At 48.7% G+C, this 21,788-nt stretch overlaps 2 protein-coding genes across 11 annotated transcripts in view; one reads left to right on the top strand and one right to left on the bottom strand.

Moving 5' to 3' along the window:
- The window catches only part of CACNG2 (calcium voltage-gated channel auxiliary subunit gamma 2), a 109,137-nt gene that overhangs the window by 51,635 nt on the left and 35,714 nt on the right, over window positions 1–21,788 (bottom strand). The gene's annotated exons all lie outside the window — the stretch shown is intronic.
- The window catches only part of LOC131518912 (uncharacterized), a 109,134-nt gene that overhangs the window by 80,948 nt on the left and 6,398 nt on the right, over window positions 1–21,788 (top strand). For 4 of the 10 annotated variants that reach the window (XR_009265342.1, XR_009265341.1, XR_009265338.1 and 1 more), the window contains 7 exons: window positions 6,290–6,491; window positions 7,080–7,253; window positions 7,748–8,110; window positions 17,195–18,631; window positions 19,231–19,508; window positions 20,087–20,267; window positions 20,502–20,558. Coding sequence is in view for 1 of the 10 variants with exons in the window: in XM_058741409.1 (XP_058597392.1) it covers window positions 20,163–20,267; window positions 20,502–20,558 (162 nt within the window). In the remaining 9 variants the exon portion in view is untranslated. Of the gene's footprint in view, window positions 1–6,289; window positions 6,492–7,079; window positions 7,254–7,747; window positions 8,111–17,194; window positions 18,632–19,230; window positions 19,509–19,865; window positions 20,268–20,501; window positions 20,559–21,788 lie in introns of those variants that run through there. The other 6 variants (XR_009265345.1, XR_009265344.1, XR_009265339.1 and 3 more) reach the window with 6 other exon arrangements.

Raw genomic sequence — 21,788 nt, 5'->3', positions numbered from 1 at the left:
ATGAACCACCCCATCTGTTTTCCCGGGAGCCCAGCACTCAGCCCGACTGCATTTCTGAGCCTTCCTCGCAGCTGGGTATGATCGCGTGCCTGAGCTCTGGGCCGAGGAACGTGATGAATGCCATTTGTGTTGCTTCTGAGCGTAGCCCGTAAGAACCTCTCAAGGGCTCTCTGTCATGCTCTTTGCCCTTCTGGCCTGAGGCAGAGGAGCCTGGGAACTCCAGAAGCCATGTGCCAGGGACGGTGGAGCCACAAGACCAGAAGGCATAGGTCCCTGCATCAGTGCCTCTAGGAGAGCCGCCTGTCTGGGACTTTGAGTGACCGAGAAACCAGGTGTCAACGAGAAAGACAGTTCTGTGTTTCCTGCCCCTGGGATTTGGGGGTTCAGTTGTCCTCTCAGATACTACTTCCCTAATAAATGAGGAGAAACATTTTTGTTTTTGGAGACGTGAAATACGTTTTGTGTTTGAAGCTCCCAGAACACGTCTTGATGTGCAGCAAGGGATCGATACTGGTTCTTACGATCCTCTTGCCTAGTTAATCTATCGTGGCCATCCCACGTTGGCCCTCAGAGGGTTTTGTTGGCCCTGGAGGGAGTATCAAGAAGTATAAAACATAGTCCCGGCTCTCGAATTCTAGGCACGGACGACGAGGAAAAACAGTTACGCTCCAAGTATATACACAGTAGTCTCCCCTTATGCGCGGTTTTGCTCTCTGCGGTTTCTGTGACCCGCTGTCGACCTCGGCCTCTATGCACACGGACAGCATGTCAGGTCAGTGATAGCCTAACGCTGTGTCACATGCCTGCGTCCTTCACCGCACTTCACCTCATCAAGTAGGCAATTTATCATCTCATATCATCACAAAAAGAAGGGCGACTACAGGACAATAAGATGTTTTGAGAGAGAGAGAGAGACCACATTCGTGTAACTTACTGTCCTATATATTGTAGATTGCTATGACTGTTCTATATTATTAGTCATTGCTGTTAATCTCTTATGGTGCCTAATTTATTTATTTACATTTTAAAAAGGTTTTAATATATATATTTATTTATTGTGAGCAACCTCTGTGCCCAGCTTGGGGCTCGAGCTCACCACCCCAAGATCAAGAGTCTCACGCTCCACCGACTGAGCCAGCCGGGTGTCCCTTAGGTGCCTAATTTATAAGTTGAACTTTATCATAGGTATGTAGGGACAGGAAAAAACATAGTATATAGAGGGTTCGGTACTGTCTGCAGTTTCAGGCATCTACTGGGTGTCTCGGAACGTGTCCCCACAGGGAAGGGGGACTACGTAGATCCTAAAATATCAGACCTCTGAAGGACAAGAATGGAGCGTCTCTAGGATCAGCCATTAGAATTCAGAGGAAGAAGTTCCCTTTGGTTGGGCTCGTTAGGGAAGACTTAACAAATCAGCACATATCAGGAGAGATTGGTTACATGGGCCACCACAAATTGTGGTCGACTAAAAAATTTCTGTTTCATTTCAGACACATGAGATATTCAGTCTTTTAACACTTATCCGTTGCTAGCCATGTTAGCAAGGTAGGCTATTAGAAAAGTAACCTAGAATATGGAAAAGCTGTAAATTAGGACAAGGGTGTTCATTACTGGGACACTTAAAATGTCAAATGATCAGAAGCGACCCAGATGTGAAGTAGTGGGAAACGGCTGAGGCAGATCAGGGCTCCTCCTTTTGATGTACTCTGTCCCTGTGAAACTTCATCGTTTCTGCCTGCATAGGTGGCTACTCCATCTATGACTTTGGACCTGACTGCTCCCAACTCCACTCCCATATCTCTAGCTGCCCACAGGGTGTCTCCATTTGGGTGTCTCCAAGACATCTCAGACTCAGTGTCTCTAGCCTAAGCTTAGGAGTCACACACTGTCCCCACCCCTCTGCCAGGCCCCTCTGCCGTCCGGCATCTCCTGCCTTTTAAAGCCATCCTCTTCTCTTTATCTCTGCCGCTGCCCCCCCCCCCCCGCTACCCCCCGGGCGGAGCTGTCATTTCTATGTGCCTGGACTGTGGCTCACCTGTCCTCCTGCAGGCAGCCTCAGCTCTTCTCCAGTCTTTTCCACCTCATCTCTGAGCATTTGCCCCAGCTATTTCCTCACCCTGAAACTCCTCAGTGGCTTCCCACTGCTTTTATTTTTTGAAGTTTATTTATTTATTTTGAGAGAGAGGGAAGGAGGTGGGGCAGAGAGACAGAGAATCCCAAGCAGGCTCCGCACTGTCAGTGCAGAGCCTGATGCAGGGCTCAAACTGAAGAACTGGGAGATCATGACCTGAGCTGAAAAAATCAAGAGTCAGTTGCTTAACTGACTGAGCCACCCAGGTGGCCCCCCACCCTCACCACTGCTTTTAGAACAAAGACCCAAATCCCTCACTTGGGCCGCTCGTACCTCCTTGTCTGAGCCTTGCCTGTCTCTCCGCCTTCTTGTCCTGCTGTTCCTCTCAATTCCTTCCCCACAATCCAGCCACGGGCCATTGCTCAGCTCTTCTCTCTGCTCCGAATGCACTGTCCAAACCCACTCCCCCGCCTCCGAACACACAATTGCCAGGCCCGCCTTTGGCATATCCTCCAGATGCCCTGGACCCATCACCTCAAGGTAGCTGTCCATGGTTCTGCATCTAGGTCAGGTTCCTCTCGGACCTGCTTTGTAGCTTACACACAGCCAGGGCCAAGGAAAAGATGGCTCAGGGGCCTTCTGGATGGTGAGAAGCCAGGTGTTAAAAAACATTTGTCACTGATGATGCAGCGTGGGTATCTCCCTTTCTACAACTGAGTGTGAGACCATGGAACGTAGTTCTGATACCGAGTTTGAACCAGGGCTAGTCATTTCGTGCCAAAAATATTTACCACGTGCTGGACACTGTGCTGTTTCCTCTGCTCCCCGGGAGCTTGCCATTTGTTGAACACATTTCAGAAATCTGGGTATCAGGAGAGCAAATCTGTCTTCAGGGAACTCCCACGAATGTGTTTTATTTCCTTGAGTAAGACATTTCATTTTCTGGGTCTCAGTTTTAATAACAGTCCTTGCTGAGTGCCCCGTGGTGACGGGGGCTGGCGTTCATGCTGCTAACATACTTGGACACCTTCAGGCCTTGGGTGTGATGCAGAGGAGAAGTCGGGCTTTGAATCTGAGCAGTTGAAAGTGCGACTTTCCCAAGACCCTTCCTTCATCCCTGCCGCCCCCCACCCCCACCCCCAGAGGACCTGTGCTATTCAACCAGAGAGCAGAGCAGGTCCTGGCTGGCAAGGACCCAGGGATTAATGTCCAGGGCGTTAACATCATAATTGGCCCGGCTTTGAAGGCGGCAACATCTGCTGTGTGAGGCCCTGATGCCAGAGCCCACGTGGCACCTCCCGGCTGGCCAGGACCCCCTGTCTTGGGAGGTTGGGAGGCAGCCGGGGTGGCCTGACGGCTGTACTTAGCACACGCTCCATGGCTACTGTCAGGTGTTGAAAAGCTCTCATTAGGGCCAAGGAATTGACTTGTGTCTGGGGCTTCTCAGGAAGGCAATGAGAACCCACGGGAAGGGCTTTGTGCTGGGAGGCGCCCAGGGACTGGTAATTGAGTTACTGGTAAAGTACTGAGGCACCGTGGCCATGATAAGTATTAGTGGCGTGAGGCTGGCAGACTATTGCAAGGCTATTCTGCACTTTTCCTTTGGCATGGAATACTTGGAGATTAATTCTTTCTTGAAGAATGTTTACTGGGGCAGTAGAGCCCAGTATTCAGGAGGGCAGTGGGGAAGTCGGACCACCAGTATCTGGAGGTGGCAAAGGGAGAAGATCACCATGCCCCACACCGTGGCATGCATTGTCTCAGCAACAACATTCCTGGGACGCCTCGTTTTCCGGATGAGGAAACTGAGGCTCCAGCAGATTGGATGGCCTGATGACACAGTCATAAAAGATAGATTGTGGATTAGAATCTTATCTGTTTTCAGGCCCCCACTGCCCTGACTACATCATGGGTGCATTTGTGGACACGGCCCAGTTAGGTCCATATAGTTTCCTTTGCTCAGTTTCCTGCTTCCAAAAGAGCTCTCAAATGCATCTACTTCCTAACACTTCTGGCCCAAGCGGCTCTTATCTGCATGACTGCAGCCTCCTAACCAGCTTTTCTGCTCCTCCTCTGCTCCCCTTTGCCTACCGAGCAGGAACAAATCTCAGGATGTCACTTGCATGCTTCCCATCCCTCGAAGGGTTGCCATTGCCATGAGGCTGGATTCCAAAATACTTAACAAGGCCTGAAAGGCCTCCCCACCCCCACCCCACCCCATGTCTCCTTCCATCTCTGGACCCTTGGCTCTACCCACATAGTCTTCCTGTACTTTCTGGAAGGCTCTAGGCACTTAATCCTGCCTTTGGGCCCTCACATATGCCATTCATTCTGTCCGAAACTCTTCCCTGACTTTTTCTTGGGTGACTTCTAGTCAACCTTGAACGTTTCTTCCTCAGAGGACGTTCCTGTCTCCCAAAGCCCTCTCCTTAGTGTCCCCACTCTCCCTTCTTCACTTGTTAATTATTTGCAAATATTTTTTTCTTCTGTGACTTTGCTGGCTGCTTGCTTTGGTCTTGGTCTTTTCTCTCCCTCTGTTTTATGAGCTCCTGGAGGTTAGGGACCAGGATGGCTCTGTTCCGACAATCTCCCTGCATCAAACACATTGCCCGGCACTCAGTGCATTTCCAATAAGCACATTTTGTATTTGTTGAATGAATAAATGGTTCTCAAAAACTGTTGGCATTGTCTCTGACAATGTAAGTGCATGTGGCATATTTATATCAGCCAGTTCATTCTAAGGCAGTTTTCATCCATTTATTCATCCATGTGTCATTTCCATCAATATTTACTTAGTACCAACTGGATGCTGGGGATGCAAAACTGAACAAGAAAAGTTGCCAGCCCTCCAGTAACTTAGTAACTTGGGGGTGAGGCGGGGCGGTGGAGACAGAGCCTGAGCTGAGTCAGGTGTAGGTGACTGGTCCTCCAGTTACTCAGTGTGTGACCTTGGGCAAGTCACTTGTCACTTCACTTCTCTGAGCTCTGTGCGGGCGGCTCCTCTGTAAAATGGAGATAAGCAGACACATCTTGCAGGGCTATTCTGATGCGAGCACGAATGAGCTAAAGTGCGTAAAAGCAGAGGTCAATAAAGAGAAGATGTTATTTTTATTTTTATTAGCTGGGTGGGGCATAAAGGGGGAGCCAGGTCATCTACCTGGGGGGGGAGGGGAATTAGAGAGGCTCTAATACATGACGAAGTGCCTTTGAGGCAGGGTGGGTAGAGGTGGGGGCTTGTTGTGTGACAACAGAGGGACTTTTGGGGGGGATCTGGATTGCGGTGTTTTGAAAATGAGCATCTCCTCATGTCTCTCTCCCGAGGGTGGAGGGGGGTGGCGCACACCACCTTCCCTTCTTCTGAGAATAGTTCAGTTTGTCTTTGGAAAGCCCGAATGCACCACGCCTCCCCCACTCTTGTCCCTGTTCCCATGCTGTCCCCTTCCCCCCCCCCCCCACCCCGACCCAGCTGCCAAGCCTATACCTCTGTTTCCCCTTTCCTCTCAAAACTCGGAAGAAAGGAGGATTGGAAGCATCTCTGCCATCCATCCAATGAAATTAGGAGTTGGCAGTTGTGGTTCTATTGATCACTACTCTCCCCTCCCAACCTCCGGGAGACTTGTACCCAGGATGGACAAGGCAGGGATATGAGACTTAGCAACGACTTGGAGATGGATGGGGACCCGGAGGCCACCTCATGTGGCCTCCATCCTGGCAGTGCCCTTGAGGAGGGGCCTTGGTGGACACTCTCTCCAATGTGCCCCAAGGTCATGTCAGTGGGGGCCAGTTTCAACGTGTATCAGTGGTGTGAACTTCAGTCTCTAAGCCCACGATTCAGTAGAAAAACACTGCAAAGTAAACATCTCTTCAAGGAAGAAGTGGCAGGATATTGAAGGGTTGGGGCTCTGGGAACCTCACCGCCAGGATCTATATTCCAGCTCTGTCATCTTGGACTGATGAATACAGCTCAGCCTCAGTTTCCCGATCTGTAAAATGGGAATGATAATGGTACTTCCTTCCTTCCCGGGAGCTATTATGGGGATCGCTGCAATAACAAGGGGGAGCCCTTAGAACACTGCCACGTCCAGAGTGCTAACATGATACGTGTTGACCGTTATGATTAAGACTTGGTGGAACCCCGCCGAAGCAAGGGCTGGAGTGAGATGACAAGGGCCCAGAAAAATCGCCAACCTCCCTAAATCCCTCTTTCTGCTCTCTGAGGACTCAAATGCCTTCGCCAGGGAGCAGTACCTTTCACTGCGTGGCAACAGAGAAGCTTGTGGCAGAGTAAAGAGAGCCAGGCCTCTGCAATGGGCAGCCTGTGGGACTCTCAGCAATCACCCGGCCATGGGTAATTACCTACCCTCGCTGCACTTCTGTTTCCTCACTTGCCGGACTGGGACCCCCGTCTCCACAAGAGAGGGTAGGACCTGACATCTCAGCATCACGTCCCCTGGTTCGCTCTTGTCCGGGCCACCTCAGTGACTGGTTACTGCTGCTGTCTCCTGACGGGCCTCTGTCTCCCTGTTTGTCCCCATACAGGCACCATATAGCTTTCCCCATATAGTTTGTCCCCATATAGCTTTCAGAAGCTTGCTCTGAAAACCCAGGTCAATGAACTTCCAATGTCGCTGCTTTCCTTAGACCCTCCAGTGGCTTCCAATATCCCCGAGTGGGTAACTCTCATCCTGGCCTACAAAGCATGTCTCTCCCATTCACTCGGCTCCCTCCCATGTGCCTCCTGCTGGGAACACCCCAGGGCCTTTGCTCATGCTGTTCCCGGGCCCTCAGCCTGGAATGTGTTTCCCCCAGATAGCAGCATAGCTCATTCATTCTGCCCAACTGTCCCCTCCTCTGAGAGTCCCCGCGCGGCCACTCTATCTCTCACGGCATTTCCTTTTGGGCGCTCCCTGTCCCCTTCCCCTGCTGGATATTTCTGCACAGCACTTATCAGGGCTTGACAAACGTTTATGTATTTGTTAGTCTATTGCTTTTTTTTTCTTCTCATCAGGCTGCAGAGCCCAGAGAGGGGAGGATCCGACTCTTTGATCTCTGCTGGATCTCCGGCACCCGGCACAGTGCCTGGCTGGGTGTAGATAGTAGTTTTTGAATGAACAAGTGCAGAGTGTGTCCAGGGATTAACATTGTGAAAATGGGCCTGGTCCATTGTAGGTGTTTGATAAAGGTGAGTTTTTAATCCCTTCATTATCAAGCTAGAAAGAACACTGAAAAAGCAAATACCCTTGGGAGGGGCAACACGCTGATTTCAATTCACCCGGGATTCCTGCAGAGGGGAGGACTAAGCTGGGGGGTGGGGAGGTAAGGCAGGCCGAGGGCCCCAGCCACTCTTCCCTTGCTAAGCAGTTCTGCCTCTGGCCAGCTTTGTTTATGCCTGTGTAGGATGATTCTCCAGGCAATTGAATTGAATTACCCTTTTCATTCTAATAATCTGAACAGAATTCAGATGTGGTATTTGATGATGTCTTGTCTATTGAACGACTGCAGGACTGCCTGGCACGTTGCAGCAAACGACCATCAACTTGAGGGCCGCCGTGCCTCCACCAAAGTGCCAATATTTCCATGGAAAATCCCGGTCATTTACAGTTTATGTCTCAAAAATGAATTTTTATTTCATTGGCTTAATCTTTAGAGTTATCAGAAACGTGTGTTTATTCCCAGGGAGACTTCAAATGCAGGATTCTTGTAACAAGACCAGAGCTGGAAGATTTCCTGAAGTGGGGGAAAGAAAAGCGCTCCCTGCCTGGCTGGAATTGCTGTGTGTATGATGCCCTGCAGAGAGAGAGAAGAGAGCAGGCTGGATGCCTTCCAAAAATCAGAAGGGAAGCTGATTCCTACTTGGGAGGGTGTTAAAATCTTAAGAGCAAGGCCAACAGACCGAGGGGAGAAAGTGAAGGAGAGAGAGAAATGTGTGAGCATCTTTTCCATTTTTTTTTTTTTTCTGTTTTCTTACAGCCAAATGCCTGGAAACCTGCGGCATCTGGCAATTCCCTGGCCGCAGCGCATAGTAAGCACTCAGGAAATGTAAGTTAAATTGGAGTTGAATTTGGCTGATGAGGGTTTGGAGGCAGTGTGAGCTGCTGTGATCTGATTCGACCAAGTCTCTCCCCGCACTCCCATCCCCCTGGTGCATTCATATTGTCTAATAATCTGTCACAAATAGCAACAGCACTGAAGCCTTTCACTGTGTCACAGGGAAGGATCCAGCCCTTCCCAGGGGATCTCCCCCGGCACAGGAGCCGGCCCAGCTCTGCCCACACACTGGGTCTCTGAGTCAGAAGGGCATGTTTTTGCAACTAATTTTACTACTCTTGTTTCTATCCCATTGGTCAAACCCTGCTAGCTTTTTTTGGGAAGGGGTCTGCACCAGCTGAGATCCCAAGATTAGTTATATTGATAAGGAGAAATTTCTCTGACCAGCCTCCCATCCCGCTTCCTCATTTTCTGCCCTTAGACAACTCGAGAAAGATAGACTGCACTGTAAACAGCATCATCACTGAAACATCTCCTGGCAAGAGCTCTTGGAATCATAGATAATTAGTGAACTTGTAGCAGCCAGCTAACTCAGCGCCGATGCAAAGCTACTCGGTTAGTCACCGTAGTATCTCCAAGTAAAGGGATTACTCCAAGCATCAGTTATGGACAGATGCGACTGACTTGTACTGTCCCAGTCTTTTGTGGGTATAGCAACAAACAAACCAGACCAAACTCTTTGCTCACTTGTGACTTATATTCTAACGATCCACATTTGTCTATCTTATGCAGTGACCTGAAATGACACAGACAATAAAATTACAAAAAGAAAAAAATATCAGGATCAAATAATATGTCAATGAGAAGGGAAGGTCAGCATCAGAGGAGAAGAAATACCACTAGGCAATTCATAGGGTCCTATCGAGCTGCCAATGCCAAGTGGGAGCTTTGGTCTGAAGCTCCCTGACGACCAAGGTAGAGAGGGAAAGTATATCCGTCACACGAGTCTCATTTGTTCAGAAAGGGATATCGGTACTTTCCCTATTTCTTCTTATAATAAAATCCATTATCTAATCATATGACCTTATTTAAGCCTTAGGACGATCCTTTGACTCAACTATCATTCATCTTAACCCCATTGTACAGATGGAAAAAACTGGGGCTTAAAAAGCTGTGTACCTTTCCCAAGGTCTTATCTGGGAAGTGGCAGAGGTGAGGTGAATTTTCAGGCAGTCTAACTTCAGAACCAGTGCCCTTAACCACATACGGTTGGCCCTTGAACCACGCAGTCAAAAATCTGAGTATACCTTTCGACTCCCCAGAAACTTAATGACTAATAGTCTACTGTTGAGTGGAAGCCTCACTGATAACATAAACAGTTGATTAACACAGTTTGTATGTCATATGTATTATATACTGTATTCCTAGAAGAGGAATATGTTAGAGAAATGAAAATGTTAAAGAAAATGTTAAGAAAATCCTAAGGAAGAGAAAATACACTTACAATGCTGTACTGTGTATGTGTGTATACATACATGTACTGTGTGTGTGTGTGTGTGTGTGTGTGTGTGTGTATGTAAGTGGACCCACACAGTCCAAACCTGTGTTATTCAGGGTCAACCACTTCACTGTCTCTCCCCCAGGGCAAACTGAAAAAGTACATGAATGGCCCTTGAGCAAAAGCCTAATTGCCCTGGGAGATGGTCTCCTGCCAGAGATCTGGGAGGAAAAAAAGAGAGAGGCACATCCATGTGAAGTGGGAAAATAACCGTGGGTATGAAATTCATCAGCTTCTAGACCCAAGACATCCCAAGAATGGGAAAACCAGAGTTGTTAGGTCCCAGGTTCGAGACGGCCCGGGCTAAACTAACCTGATAATCTTGTACCCATTTCCTGTTGTCATAAAGGCAGAAATAAGTGAAAAACAATCCCCGCTAGGTTGGCTCTGCCTGTTCTCAGGCTGCAGCCTTGCGAGAGAGCCTCAGTAGGTCTGAAAGAGGGGCTGTAGTGCTGGGGTAAGCAGTTGGGGGCGCTCTCCAAGGTGCTGAAGCAAGAGGCTCTTCCTTTTCTTTCCAGATTGGCTGCTTGCCTTCTGAGTCACTACTCCTGGTAACCACATGAGTGGAAAAAACAAACAAACAAACAAACAAACAAACAAACAAAAATCAACCCTTCCTCAAAATAGGAGACAAACTGCATGACCAAGTTGAGGAAATGTGCCAATTTGTAAACGTTCAAGTTTATTTACAGGCGATACCTATGTAGAGGTAGCATAGGGTAAAGGTACAGCATGCGTTCTGGAACCAGACTGCATTGGCTCAGCAACTCACTAGCTGAGGGACGTGGGGCCAATTTGTTAAACCTTCTATGCCTCACTTCCTCACCTGTAAAATGGTGGTAGTAGTAACAATAATAATAATACCCCAGGAAGATTTGCTGTGAGGACCAAATAAGTTATAAGTCACTAAGCATTGTAAAAAGTGCCTGGCAAATAATAAGATCGATATGTGTGTTTGTTAAGAAACATCTCTTACAGCAAAATTGCTTGGTAATGGGGTCATTTCTGGGATGATGAACCCAGCAGAGTCACTTCATGCCGTTGGGTGAATCCAGCCTTAGGGGATGCGGTGATGGCGGATGACACAGAAAATGGTACCTTGCTCTCATCCCTCTCTATCACATTTACATGAAACACGAAAGGCCTGTGCACCAGATGCAACTGCCTCTTGCATCCTGGACTTCTGAGTCCAATGATTTTCTAAAATGTTGAATTCTGTTTGCTCTACAGTTTTTAAACAACAGCTGTTCATCCACCCCAGAGGTGGCAGTGAGTCTGTGTTGGGGGATGTTCAGCGCGTACCCACCTCCCTCGGCTCCTCACGGGGTTGTTAGGGGGTCTAATTAATTACTGTTTGTAGAACATTGAGAAATTCTCTAGTGAAAGTTGCTATAGAAATGCAAGTTGCTGTATTATGATTACATGTACTTGTAATTGTTTGCAAAGTTTACTTATTGGGCAGGGAGAGAGGGAGAATATAGTTTTTTTTTTTCCTTGATGATAGTGGATAATGCTTTGTAAATTGGCATTTATGGATGTCAAATCACTTTATGGAGATGTATCTTCAGAGCTACAGGAATCTCATAATGGGAAATGTACATTGAGGATTTCTTCTTTTGCTTTTGTGCCTCTCTCTCTTGTAACTCCTTATTTCCACAGTGAAACTAATGTGAACAGAAAGAAACATTGTAAGAAGCAATCATGTGTATCCAAACTTAAAAAACCCCAGTACATATTTCTATACAAAATTTCCTACATAGAGCCAGGTGGGTTTTTTTTTTTTTTTTTTTTTTTTTTTTTTTTTTTTGCCTAGAACACTCCTCCCGTTAATTTATGCTAAAGGTTGAGCAACATTAGGTTGAAATAAAATTTTGAAGGAGAAACGAAGAAAGTTAGGGATACATGTAAGCTCCAACAATTAAAATTTTGTGTTGGGCGCCTCTAAGTCTTGGCTTGGCTTTATTTTGTTACATTGTGTGAAATGACTAATAGCAAGCTCACATCTGAGAAATGTCTTTCCATGGTTATACATGCACTTGTTTTTTTTCTTTATTATCTACTTTCCCCGAGTTTATAGGGAAATACCTATTTTATGGGTATGATTGACCACTATATGAAACCTACCCACCTTCCTCTAATGTATCTGTTTCCTAACTCAGGTGTGAGATTAGTGATACCAATCTTGACGTACTAAAAAGAAAAAGCTGACTGGAATGAAAAGTTAGCATTATATAGAGGCAGCGCCCAAGACCTTGTTTGCGAACTGTTTACATGGTGATGAAATCTGCATCAGATAAGAATGCTATCAATGCTGCCATTAGCGACTCCTCAGCCAAGTTTTATCTATAGCCTCACAAAAATTGATTTGCAATCAGTTATATTTGTTTTTTAAAATCCCATAAAATCTAAGAAGCCTATTTTAGTCTGTAAAATGGAGCAAATAATTGCCTCTTTTACATGAATAAAGTGTAAAATCCATACCTGGACTAATGGCCATTTTCTTATTCCTCAGAAGGCCCTTTGATCTCCAGCCACACCATACACCCCGTGGATGTTCTACTTTTCTGCTCGTTTGCGAATTTCTAAACTGAGTTTGGAATTCTCATCGACAATCCCTGCCATGTCCTGCTACCTAGCCCCCACCCTTGCCAGCTGCAGACACTGACGTTCTCTGCTCCAGGGTCCCCTAGTATCTTGTAGGTGATGAGATTTCTCACACACTAATCCATAAAGAAAAGAATGAATGAATGACCTGGGGCTTACTTCTTGAGGGCAGGGACTCTAATTTTATATTTGCTCGTAGCCCTTGGGATGGTGGGCTGATGGCAGGGGGCAGATAATGACACTACTTATCCAAACCGTCCCGTGCACGTCAGCTCACGATGGCTTTTGTTCCTAGAGGATTAGCCATGTTGCAAATGATCAATAAGTCAAATAATCCTGGCAGATCTTCATTTAAAATTCTTAGAGATGCCATCACTTACTTAACTGCATTCAGTCCTATTGATTTACCTCTCACATCCTTCTACTTTTCTCCCTCCCTACTGACCATCCTAGCCTGGGCCACCACCGTCTCTCACCTGCACAGCTGCGGTGGCTCCCTCAGGTCTGCCCGCAGTCATTCTTTCTCCTTCTTACCTCTTCATCTTCATTGTAGCAGAGGGGTCATTTAAAATGCAAGTCTTATCATCTTGATTATGGGATCCTTAAGACCCTTCAGTGGCTCTCATTGCTTTAAGGAATGAAATAACCATCTGCCTTTGTCTCTCCCTCCACAAGTCTTGCTTCACTGTCTTTAGCCTTCCTGGTTCTTAATTATCCCAATTTGTCCCCCCACCCCCACCCTGCCTCAGGACCCTTGCACATGCAGTTGCCATTGCCTGGAATACTCTTTTCTTCCTCACTTTTCACCTGATTACCATGTCATCCCTTAAAGCCCAGCTTCCCCAGGCTAGCTAAAGTTTTGCTTACACACTCTTTCTAACTCCCAGGCCTTTTACCTTCCTCCCAACATAGTTTGTAGGGGTGTGTGCGTGGGGGTGTATGTCTAAGCTCCATGGGAGCAAGAGCTGGGTCTGCTGTTTGCTCCCCACTCTATTCCCAGAGCTTAGAATCCCCTGGGACAACATAAGGATTTAGAAAAAAAAATGTTGAATGAATGAGTAACTCTAGAATAAATTTAAGATCTTTGTCTAATAAAGTAGGAGTCAAGGAAGAAATTTATACGCTCAAATGTCTGCTTTCCAGCTGCTGGGAACGTGTGCATCACCCAGCTCTACTCTCGGCGAATCCTTGGTATCAACCTCAGAAATGATGCGATATTTTTCCCAGTATAAGTTCAGCCCTTTATAAAATAATTCCAGCACACCATGGCAGGTGTCCAAGAGGTCCATAATTGAATGCAAATAATTAAAAAAGAGCACATGATTTCCAAATTAAGCAACAGAAAAAACAGTACCGTACAATTGTACAGTGATGATTCTGTATCGGTGAAATAAATAGCCCAGAAACCATCCATGTGGAAATGTCCTAGGGCCCAGCGCTCTTGGGAATGTGAAACAAGCATCCTCCCTCACTAGGTTCCCGCTGGCGTCTCTGGTTTGTCTTGCCGTCCACCCCTCACACCTTCTGTCCAGCACAACCTTGCTCAGAGCGCCCCCCACAAGTCCATGCCGGGAACGTGGTTCCTTCTGCTCAAACTGCCTCCCTTTCCCATCACCTTCTTTGCGTTTCCATTTCTGGGACCCCGGGGCAAACATCCATTCATCACTTCCCTGTCCGACTAACCCCTTATCCAACAACATTTCCTTATCCAGTTGAAATTTTAATGTTTCCTTCGTTGTCTGGGTAAATGGTCCGTCCACACCGTCCATCAGCTCATGGCAGAATCCAGGGGATTGTCCTTGCTCCTTTCTTCTCCCTTCAATCCCAGGTGCATCCCATCTACCAGCAAGTCCTGACGCAAATCTGGTCCTTTCCTCCTACCACATCCTCCTGATCTTAACCACCATTTTCCCTGCAAAGGTTTCCCAATGGGCCCTCTCTCCTTTGCTTGCTTCATTTCAGCCACACTGGCTTCCTGCTGTTCCTCAACACAGCAGGCGCACTCCTGCCTCAGGGCCTTTGCACTAGCTGCTTCCTCTACCAAAAACACCTTCCCTAGATAGTTATTATTTATGTATTTATTATTTCCTAGATATTATTTGGTCTCTCGTCTCCTTCAGGTAGTTTTTCAAACATTCCTTCCCACTAAGACCTTCCCTGTCTATTCTATGAAATATTGCAAATTCCCTTCCCCAGAAACACTCTACCCCATGTCCCCAGTGTACTTTTCTCCTTAGAACTTGTCTCTGCAATGTGTAGGGCTCGCTTCATGGGTGTCCACCCTGTGCTTAGAAGGAGTCTGTGCTTGGCTTAGTGCTCCGTGTTGCCGACTCTGATTCCATTAGTATCTTTCTAATTTTTTAAATTAAGTAGGCTTCACGTCCTGCATGGACCCCCAACATGGGACTTGAGCTCACCACCCTCAGATCCAGCCCTGAGCTGAGATGATGAGTCGGACACTTAACCAACTGAGCCACCCAGGCACCCCAAGATATCTTTTTTTAAACAAGGGACGCTGCAAGTTCATTTTGACCTTGGTCCCACAAATTATGTAGCTGGTCTTAGCAACATGCTGTATCTTTGACTTCTTTTGTTGCATCAATCCCCACTGGGGAGTGAGCCACAAGGGCAGGGGTCCTCACCTCTTTTGTCCATCACTGTAACCTTAGACCTAGAACAGAGCTATGTATGGGACAGATGCTCAAGAAATATTTGTGGGACGCCTGGGTCGCTCGGTCGGTTGAGCGTCCGACTTCGGCTCAGGTCATGATCTCACAGTTCATGGGTTCAAGCCCCCCGTCGGGCTCTGTGCTGACAGCTCAGAGCCTGGAGCCTGTTTCGGGTTCTGTGTCTTCCTCTCTCTCTGCCCCTCCCCTGCTCATGCTTTGTCTCTCTCTCCTTCAGAAAGAAATAAAAAAACATTAAAAAAAAGAGAGAAATATTTGTGAGTAAATGAGTCCTGGTTACACCAGCCAGAAATCAAGGCAGTCACCCTTGACACTTACCAACTTCCTTGGACTCCCACATGCAAGTTCCATCCGTTTTGTTCCTTAAATATATTTTGGATCTGTCTACTCCTCTCCATTTTCTCAGGACCACCCCCAGCCAAACTACCTGGGTGCTTCCTTGTAATGTGCTTCTTAACTGGTCTCCATCGTCCCCATATGTCCCCTCCAACCACTCCCCACAGTTGCTACCTTCTACCCGTAGAGCCCAGGATGAAGGTCAAAGTCCCTGGCATGACCTCAAGGGCCTGCTCGAGCTCGCCCTGTCTGCCTCTTCTGCCATATCCTGCCCTCCGTCTTGGCAATGCAGCCTCTTGGACCTCCTTTTGGCCCTGCAAATACACTGTTGTTTGCATGCAAACCCTTCTGTCCCCTGTTTCCAGAACACCTTTCACTCCCTCCAGCTCTTGCTCACTCTCATCCCTTTCCTGAACCCCTGAGTTAAATCTCCCCATTATTCGCTATCACAGAGGCACCCTCCACACACCCCTTCTCTGTAAGTCTTACAATAGCAGCAACTGGACAATGATTGGTGTGCTTTCTTTTCTTTTCTTTTCTTTTCTTTTCTTGAGAGCGTGAGCATGGGAGAGGAGCAAAGGGCGGGAGAGAGAATCTCAAGCAAGCCCTGTGCTCAGCGTGGAGCCCAATTCGGGGCTCCATTCATGACCCTGAGATCCTGACCTGAGCCAATATCAAGAGTTGGAAGCTCAACCAACTGAACCACCCAGGCACCCGGATGTGTTTTCTTGATTGTTTTTTTTTTTCTCTCTCTCTCTCTTTTTAAAAAAAAATTTTTTTTAACGTTTATTTATTTTTGAGACAGAGAGAGACAGAGCATGAATGGGGGAGGGTCAGAGAGAGGGAGACACAGAATTGAAACAGGCTCCGGGCTCTGAGCTGTCAGCACAGGGGCCCGATGCGGGGCTCGAACTCACGGGCCGCGAGATCGTGACCTGAGCCGAAGTCGGCGCTCAACCGACTGAGCCACCCAGGCGCCCCTCTCTCTCTCTTTTTAAAATTTATTGTCAAGTTGGCTAACATACTGTGTAGCGTGCTCTTGGTTTTGGGGGTAGATTCCCATGATCCATTGCTTACGTACAACACCCAGTCCTCGTCCCAGCAAGTGCCTTCCTCAATGCCCATCACCCATTTCCCCCTCTCCCCTCCTTCGACCACAGGATTGTAGGGTTACAAGGGCAGGGACTGCACCTCTGAGGTCTCTGCCCAGCGGGCAGTCAGCAAGCACACGACAGGTGCTCAGTAATGCTGCTCAAGTGAGTGAATGTGGGGCAAGATGCCCTGCTGAGCAATTAATTTAGGTCGGGTCTTCAATGGCTAGTTAACTTTCACTCGAGTCCTGAGGAGGCAGACAAGCCTCAGGCCATGTTCCTGGCGTTAAGTTAAGCAAGCGGTAGGGCCAGGAGGCAAAGTTGCCCCCTTGCGGGGCAGGGGGGCTGGGCTGTCTGCAGAAATCTTTTGTTATGCAAACACAAAGTTGGTCCCCATGGTATTTCTTTCCTTTTAAAAATGTGGATGAGTTGCTAACATGGATAAATTGGGAGGTTTCACATGAAAAACTGAATATTTGGCTTCTTTTGAAAAGTTGAAAGACCCAGCCTTTGCCAGACTGGCCTGTGGATCCTTACTGTGCAGGACGAGGAAACAGTTGAGAGGAGTGGAGAGGCAGGCAGAAAGTGGGGGGAGGAATAGCGAGGGAACCTGAGTGCATCACCACTTAAGGCAGCTGTGGCTGGGGAGAGGAGAGGCCAGAATGCTGGGGCCTGGGCCAGAGACTTCTGGGGTCTGGTGTAGGAGGCAAAAGAAGTGAGAGCTGTTTCTGTGGGTTAGGAATTGGGTCGTCTCTAGGGATTCGTGTTCTTTAGGGATCAGGAGTAGACATTGGATTAGAATTCTTTTAATTACTCTTTGACTAAGATGTGACTTTTTTTTTTTTTTTTTTTTTTGCAGAGTTGAGCCACTTGGAGCTTTATGATGTTTTAGGACTCCTCAAGTGCATGCGTTTATGACAGAATAGTTCCTGTAAGGACAATTTCGGCGCTCCTACCCGAGGTCTTGGTTAAGTAATTCAAGTCTGGACCAAGTGAAGCTTTCCTCCACCCCTTCAGCAATTGCTAGCTTCTTGACGTCCTGGCCATCAGTTTGGTTAGGTCCTATTTTGGTACCCCACTCCCCTCGACGTGGTAATTCACAGTTTACATTTTGTCTCCCTTCCTTGGCCAGAAGACTCTGGAGGATAGGGACCAGCTATGTTTTATTGTTCTTTATAGATTCAGCCCAGAGCTAAGACCATACCTGCTGGCACATAATCAGTACATGTTTTTTGAACAAATGAAGGAGGCTTACCAATGGCCGTGATTTACTTAAGACTTCCAGATCTCTCTTTAGCTAGGTCCACACCAAGGGCTACCGGAAACATTCAAGCAGCATAGGATGGAACAGTCTGACAGATAGACTCTTAACTTGTTACCTCTGGGAACTAATTTAACTTAGGAGCTGAACGTACCCAGGAAATGGTGCTGGGCTCTTGCAATTGACTTTCTTATAAATGATTCAGGGACTGGAAAGGCTGCATACTGGTGTGTGTGCTCATGATTCTAAGCTGGCCCCCAAATTTAGACTCATCCTTGACTCGTGTTATTCTCATAACCCACATTCAATCCACAGCAAATCTTGTTGGTTTTACCTTAAACACACAGCCCAAATCCAACCACTTCTCATCACCCTCCCCATCCCCCAGTGTAAGCCGCGTCCTCGCTCATTGGGACTGGTATAATGGCCTCCTGACTGGCCTTCCTACTTCCACTCTGGCCCCTGTGGTCTGTTCCCCACCCACCAACCAGATCACTACCCTCCTCCACTCAAAGCCCTCCAAAGGCTTCCACTGTGCTCAAGGCAAAAGTCAAAGAAAGTCCTTTCAGTCCGGCCCCTGCTGCCTCCCTAGCCTCCCCTAACTCCAGGAACTCTGGCCTGTTTGCACTTCCTCAAATGCACAGAGAACATTCCTGTTTCTCCTGCCACACGAGGCTCTGCCCCAGATATGTGGCTCTTCTCCTCACTTCCTTGATGTTCTTCCCACTGAGGCCTCCCTTCTCCGGCCTCCCCTAATCAGATTGCTCCTCCCCTGGCTGCCCGTCCCCGGCCTTCTTCCCTATTGAATTCTCCAGAGCACTTACCTCCATCTGACCTATATTCTGCTTTTTTGTTTGTTTCTTGTCTATCTCCTGTAGCATGAGGGCGCGTCACGAGGGGGAGGACGTTCATTTGCTCTGCCCACCACTGCAGCCCAGCGCGGGGCACAGCGCCTGGCACAGAGAAGTGCCGGACAGCGACTGTGGATAACGGGGGCCGCACCATGTGGCACGAACCTCGTGGCGAGATGACCGTGTATGTGTATGTGTATGTGTGTGGAACGTCTGTGGCTTAGTCGTGGAGGATTAGTGCTGAATTCTTGCCTTGGTGCCTTCTTTAAGGGAGATCAAGTAGCTTTGGGCAAAGAGAACCCAGGCGTCCACGTCTAGGGTCCCGACAGCGTGCGGAAAGGAGGTTATGCTTTGCGGTTAGACCTTGGGATACACAGAACCTCAAAGCAAAAGACTCTGGTCCCGGAGAACACGTTTGGCTCATGTGTCAAGGACAGAGGAGCATAGTCTGGGTTCAGGAAGCCTCCGCTGGGGGGCGGGGGGGGGGATGGGGGTGGGGAGAGGGGTGTGGAGGCTGCTCCAGAAGTCAGGCTGGGGGACGCTGGGCTGGAATTGCCTGCAGTTGTATGAATGGTCCCTGGGTTGAGGAGCTTATGGTACTAGACATTGGATTTATAGTCTGTGCCTAGAATGTTTTTTCAACTTGTACAGTGTTTTTCATTTTCATAATCTTAGACCTTTTTTTTTTTTTTTAACTGGATGATAAGAGTGGCCTGGGGATGGGCAGTGCTGTAACAAGGAAGAATGTCCTAAAGTTTGTGTATTTCTTCTGCCCTGACCCAGGGAGCCGAGGCTTCTGGTTCCAGAATATCAAGCTGGCGCAGAGATCTCTGGGACCCTAATGAAGCAGGCAGATGGTGAAATCCTGGTATGGTTCTGGTGCCCGGGGGCACAAAGCAATTCTCAAATTCTTGTCCTCTTCCAACTGCTCTCAGTGCCCACGGCCCTACAGAGATTCAGTGAGACCAGGGACTGGCATGGACTTTGTGCCTGCGGGGAATGAGCCCATAGACTTGTCATTTCTAGGGGGCCGTCCAGATGTCCCGCTTGGGCTGTCATATGTAAGTGTATTATGATGGAGTATTATAGCATGTCCTGGTTTGCAGTAGGGTGCCAGCACGGTCCCTGGGAATCCTTACAGAACAAACGCAGCAAATAAGAACAAAGACTTCACAAAGCCACAGGAGCGAACCAAAAAAATGTCCCATGAAGTTGAGTGCGGGCAGGTGTAAAGGGAAAATACTCTGACCTTTATTGGGAGGAAGACGGGCCCCGGGCTGTGGATTTCAAACCAGGACAAGAACCACGGTCAGGGCAGATCCCTCCCGTAACATGAGGGGACCTGCTGTCCTTGCCAAAAAAGCGGGGGAGGGGTGGGCACTACTGGGCAGACTGTTAATGAGGTGGGGGGAGGTAAGCCAAGCAGAAAGAAACATTCACCACGTACTGAGCATTTCATGTCTGAGAGCACAAGAAAAATACTTGGAATGGTTATTACTGTTCCCATTTTACAGATGAGGACAATGAAGCGCAGAAGCTAGATAATTTACTATCTTGCAGCTTTCGAGTGTTGGGACGGAGTTCAGACTGAAGCCTGTCCTCATCAACCATCTCTCATCTGGTCCCTTCCTTCTTCTAGCACATTCATACCCAGGGCCTACCATGTGCCAGACCCTGCCCGGGTACTGGGTACCCGGCCAGTGGCCAAAGCAGGAATGTTCTGCCCTCATGGAGCTTCCCGATCCACGGCGGACGTTGACAGTGAACAAAGCAGAGCTGATAATCACAGCTGGGATAGTGCCACAGAGGAAGTGGTCAAGGTGCAGTGATGGGGAGAGAATTGGGGGTGGGCTCTCCTTGGGCTGGAGGGGGCGCGGTCAGGGACAGAGATAAGATAGAGCCCAGCGTGGGAAGGGCTGAGTGGGGGATGCATCTGGGCTGGGGGAGCAGCAGTGACTGCCAGGGAGGGAAGGGGTCTGCATGTCACAGGAGTGAGCAGAGGGGAGAATGAGTCGCAAGGTGTTTCTCCAAAATGCACACCCTTTCTGCCCTAGCGCGTGGCTTTGCCAGAGAGGAGCTCCTGTCTGGAAGAAGAAATACCACCCTGCCCGGTGGGTAGGAAACTTCGGGCCTTTGGGAGTGAAAGAGATGATGGGGGACGGAAAATACCCACAGCTTCCCAGTAGGTGTAGACAGAGTCCCACTGAGAGACTCCTAACGCATTGTTAAGGCAAACGGGAAGGCAGGGTTCCATCCTTTCGATGGGGAGGTCCTAGACAGCAACCTGACTTGTCTCGGAAAAGAGGCCGGGGTGGGGCCGTGTGGGAGAGGGCGTGGGCAGAAGCCCATCTACCATGGAGATCCCGCTGGCATTTCTCGAGGAGGAGAAAAGGAGAGGAGGAAGGGAGTTAACGCTGGTCAGATGGCTTCTCTGCGGAGAACTGTATGCTGACGTTCCACAAGCCTCACTTCCTAGAGGCCCCCCAGGTCTTCATCTTACAAGGGAGAAACTGAGGCTCAGAAAGGTTAAAGTAACTTGCCCAAGGTCACTCAGCTAGTAAGGGTGTGCTGTGCCTTCCTGACTCAAAAAGCTACACTCTTTCCTGTGGAGCAGCAGACTGGTCAGGCGAGGGAGGGAGTGAGACCAGAGAGGCAGGACCCAGGGGCCACTGTAGGGAGGGGGTTGATGGCAGGGTGGGGGGAGAGAGACGGTGAGGGGACAAGGGGACACAGGTGGAACTCTGATGGACTGGGCTGGGCTTTGCTTTCTGCGCCAGACTGACTTGGGTTCAAATCCCCCCTGTGCCGGTTTGCTAATACCTAGCAGGTAGAGGGAAAACCTTGACTATCCCAATTCCCCGTGCTGCCCCTCCCCCAGCCTGCCGCCCCAAGAGGAGGCCCCCACAGCTCCTCTTGCCTCGGCGGCCGCCTGAGTAAGCAGTCCTCCAGAAGAGCCTGACTCATTCGCCTTGGCTCCCTTCCACCAGAGCTCCAGGGAGGACAGTGGCCCAGTGGCCCCGTACCTTCTAGCGTGGTCTGACTACCCAGCCTCCTCTGGGAGCCAGAAGGGGACAATCCCCTCGGGACTCTGCGGCTGGTACCTGCGGAAGCCTCAGCCTCCCAAGTTGCCTCTCATCACCCAGCACGCAGCTGTGCTGCCTTATTGTATGTGCTTGTGTGTTAATGTGTCACTGTCCCTCATCAGACGGTGAGCTCTTGCAGGGCAGGGATGAGCCTGAGTCATCTCCCGTCCCTGGTGCCCACGACATGATCTGGCATAACACGCGGGCCGCTCAGCAAATATTTGTCGAATTCCCTTCCTAATCGAACAGGAAATTTCC

Source organism: Neofelis nebulosa, chromosome 8, assembly GCF_028018385.1.
Source record: "Neofelis nebulosa isolate mNeoNeb1 chromosome 8, mNeoNeb1.pri, whole genome shotgun sequence".
Taxonomy (NCBI): Eukaryota; Metazoa; Chordata; class Mammalia; order Carnivora; family Felidae; genus Neofelis; species Neofelis nebulosa.
This window is presented reverse-complemented; position numbering and strand designations above follow the sequence as displayed.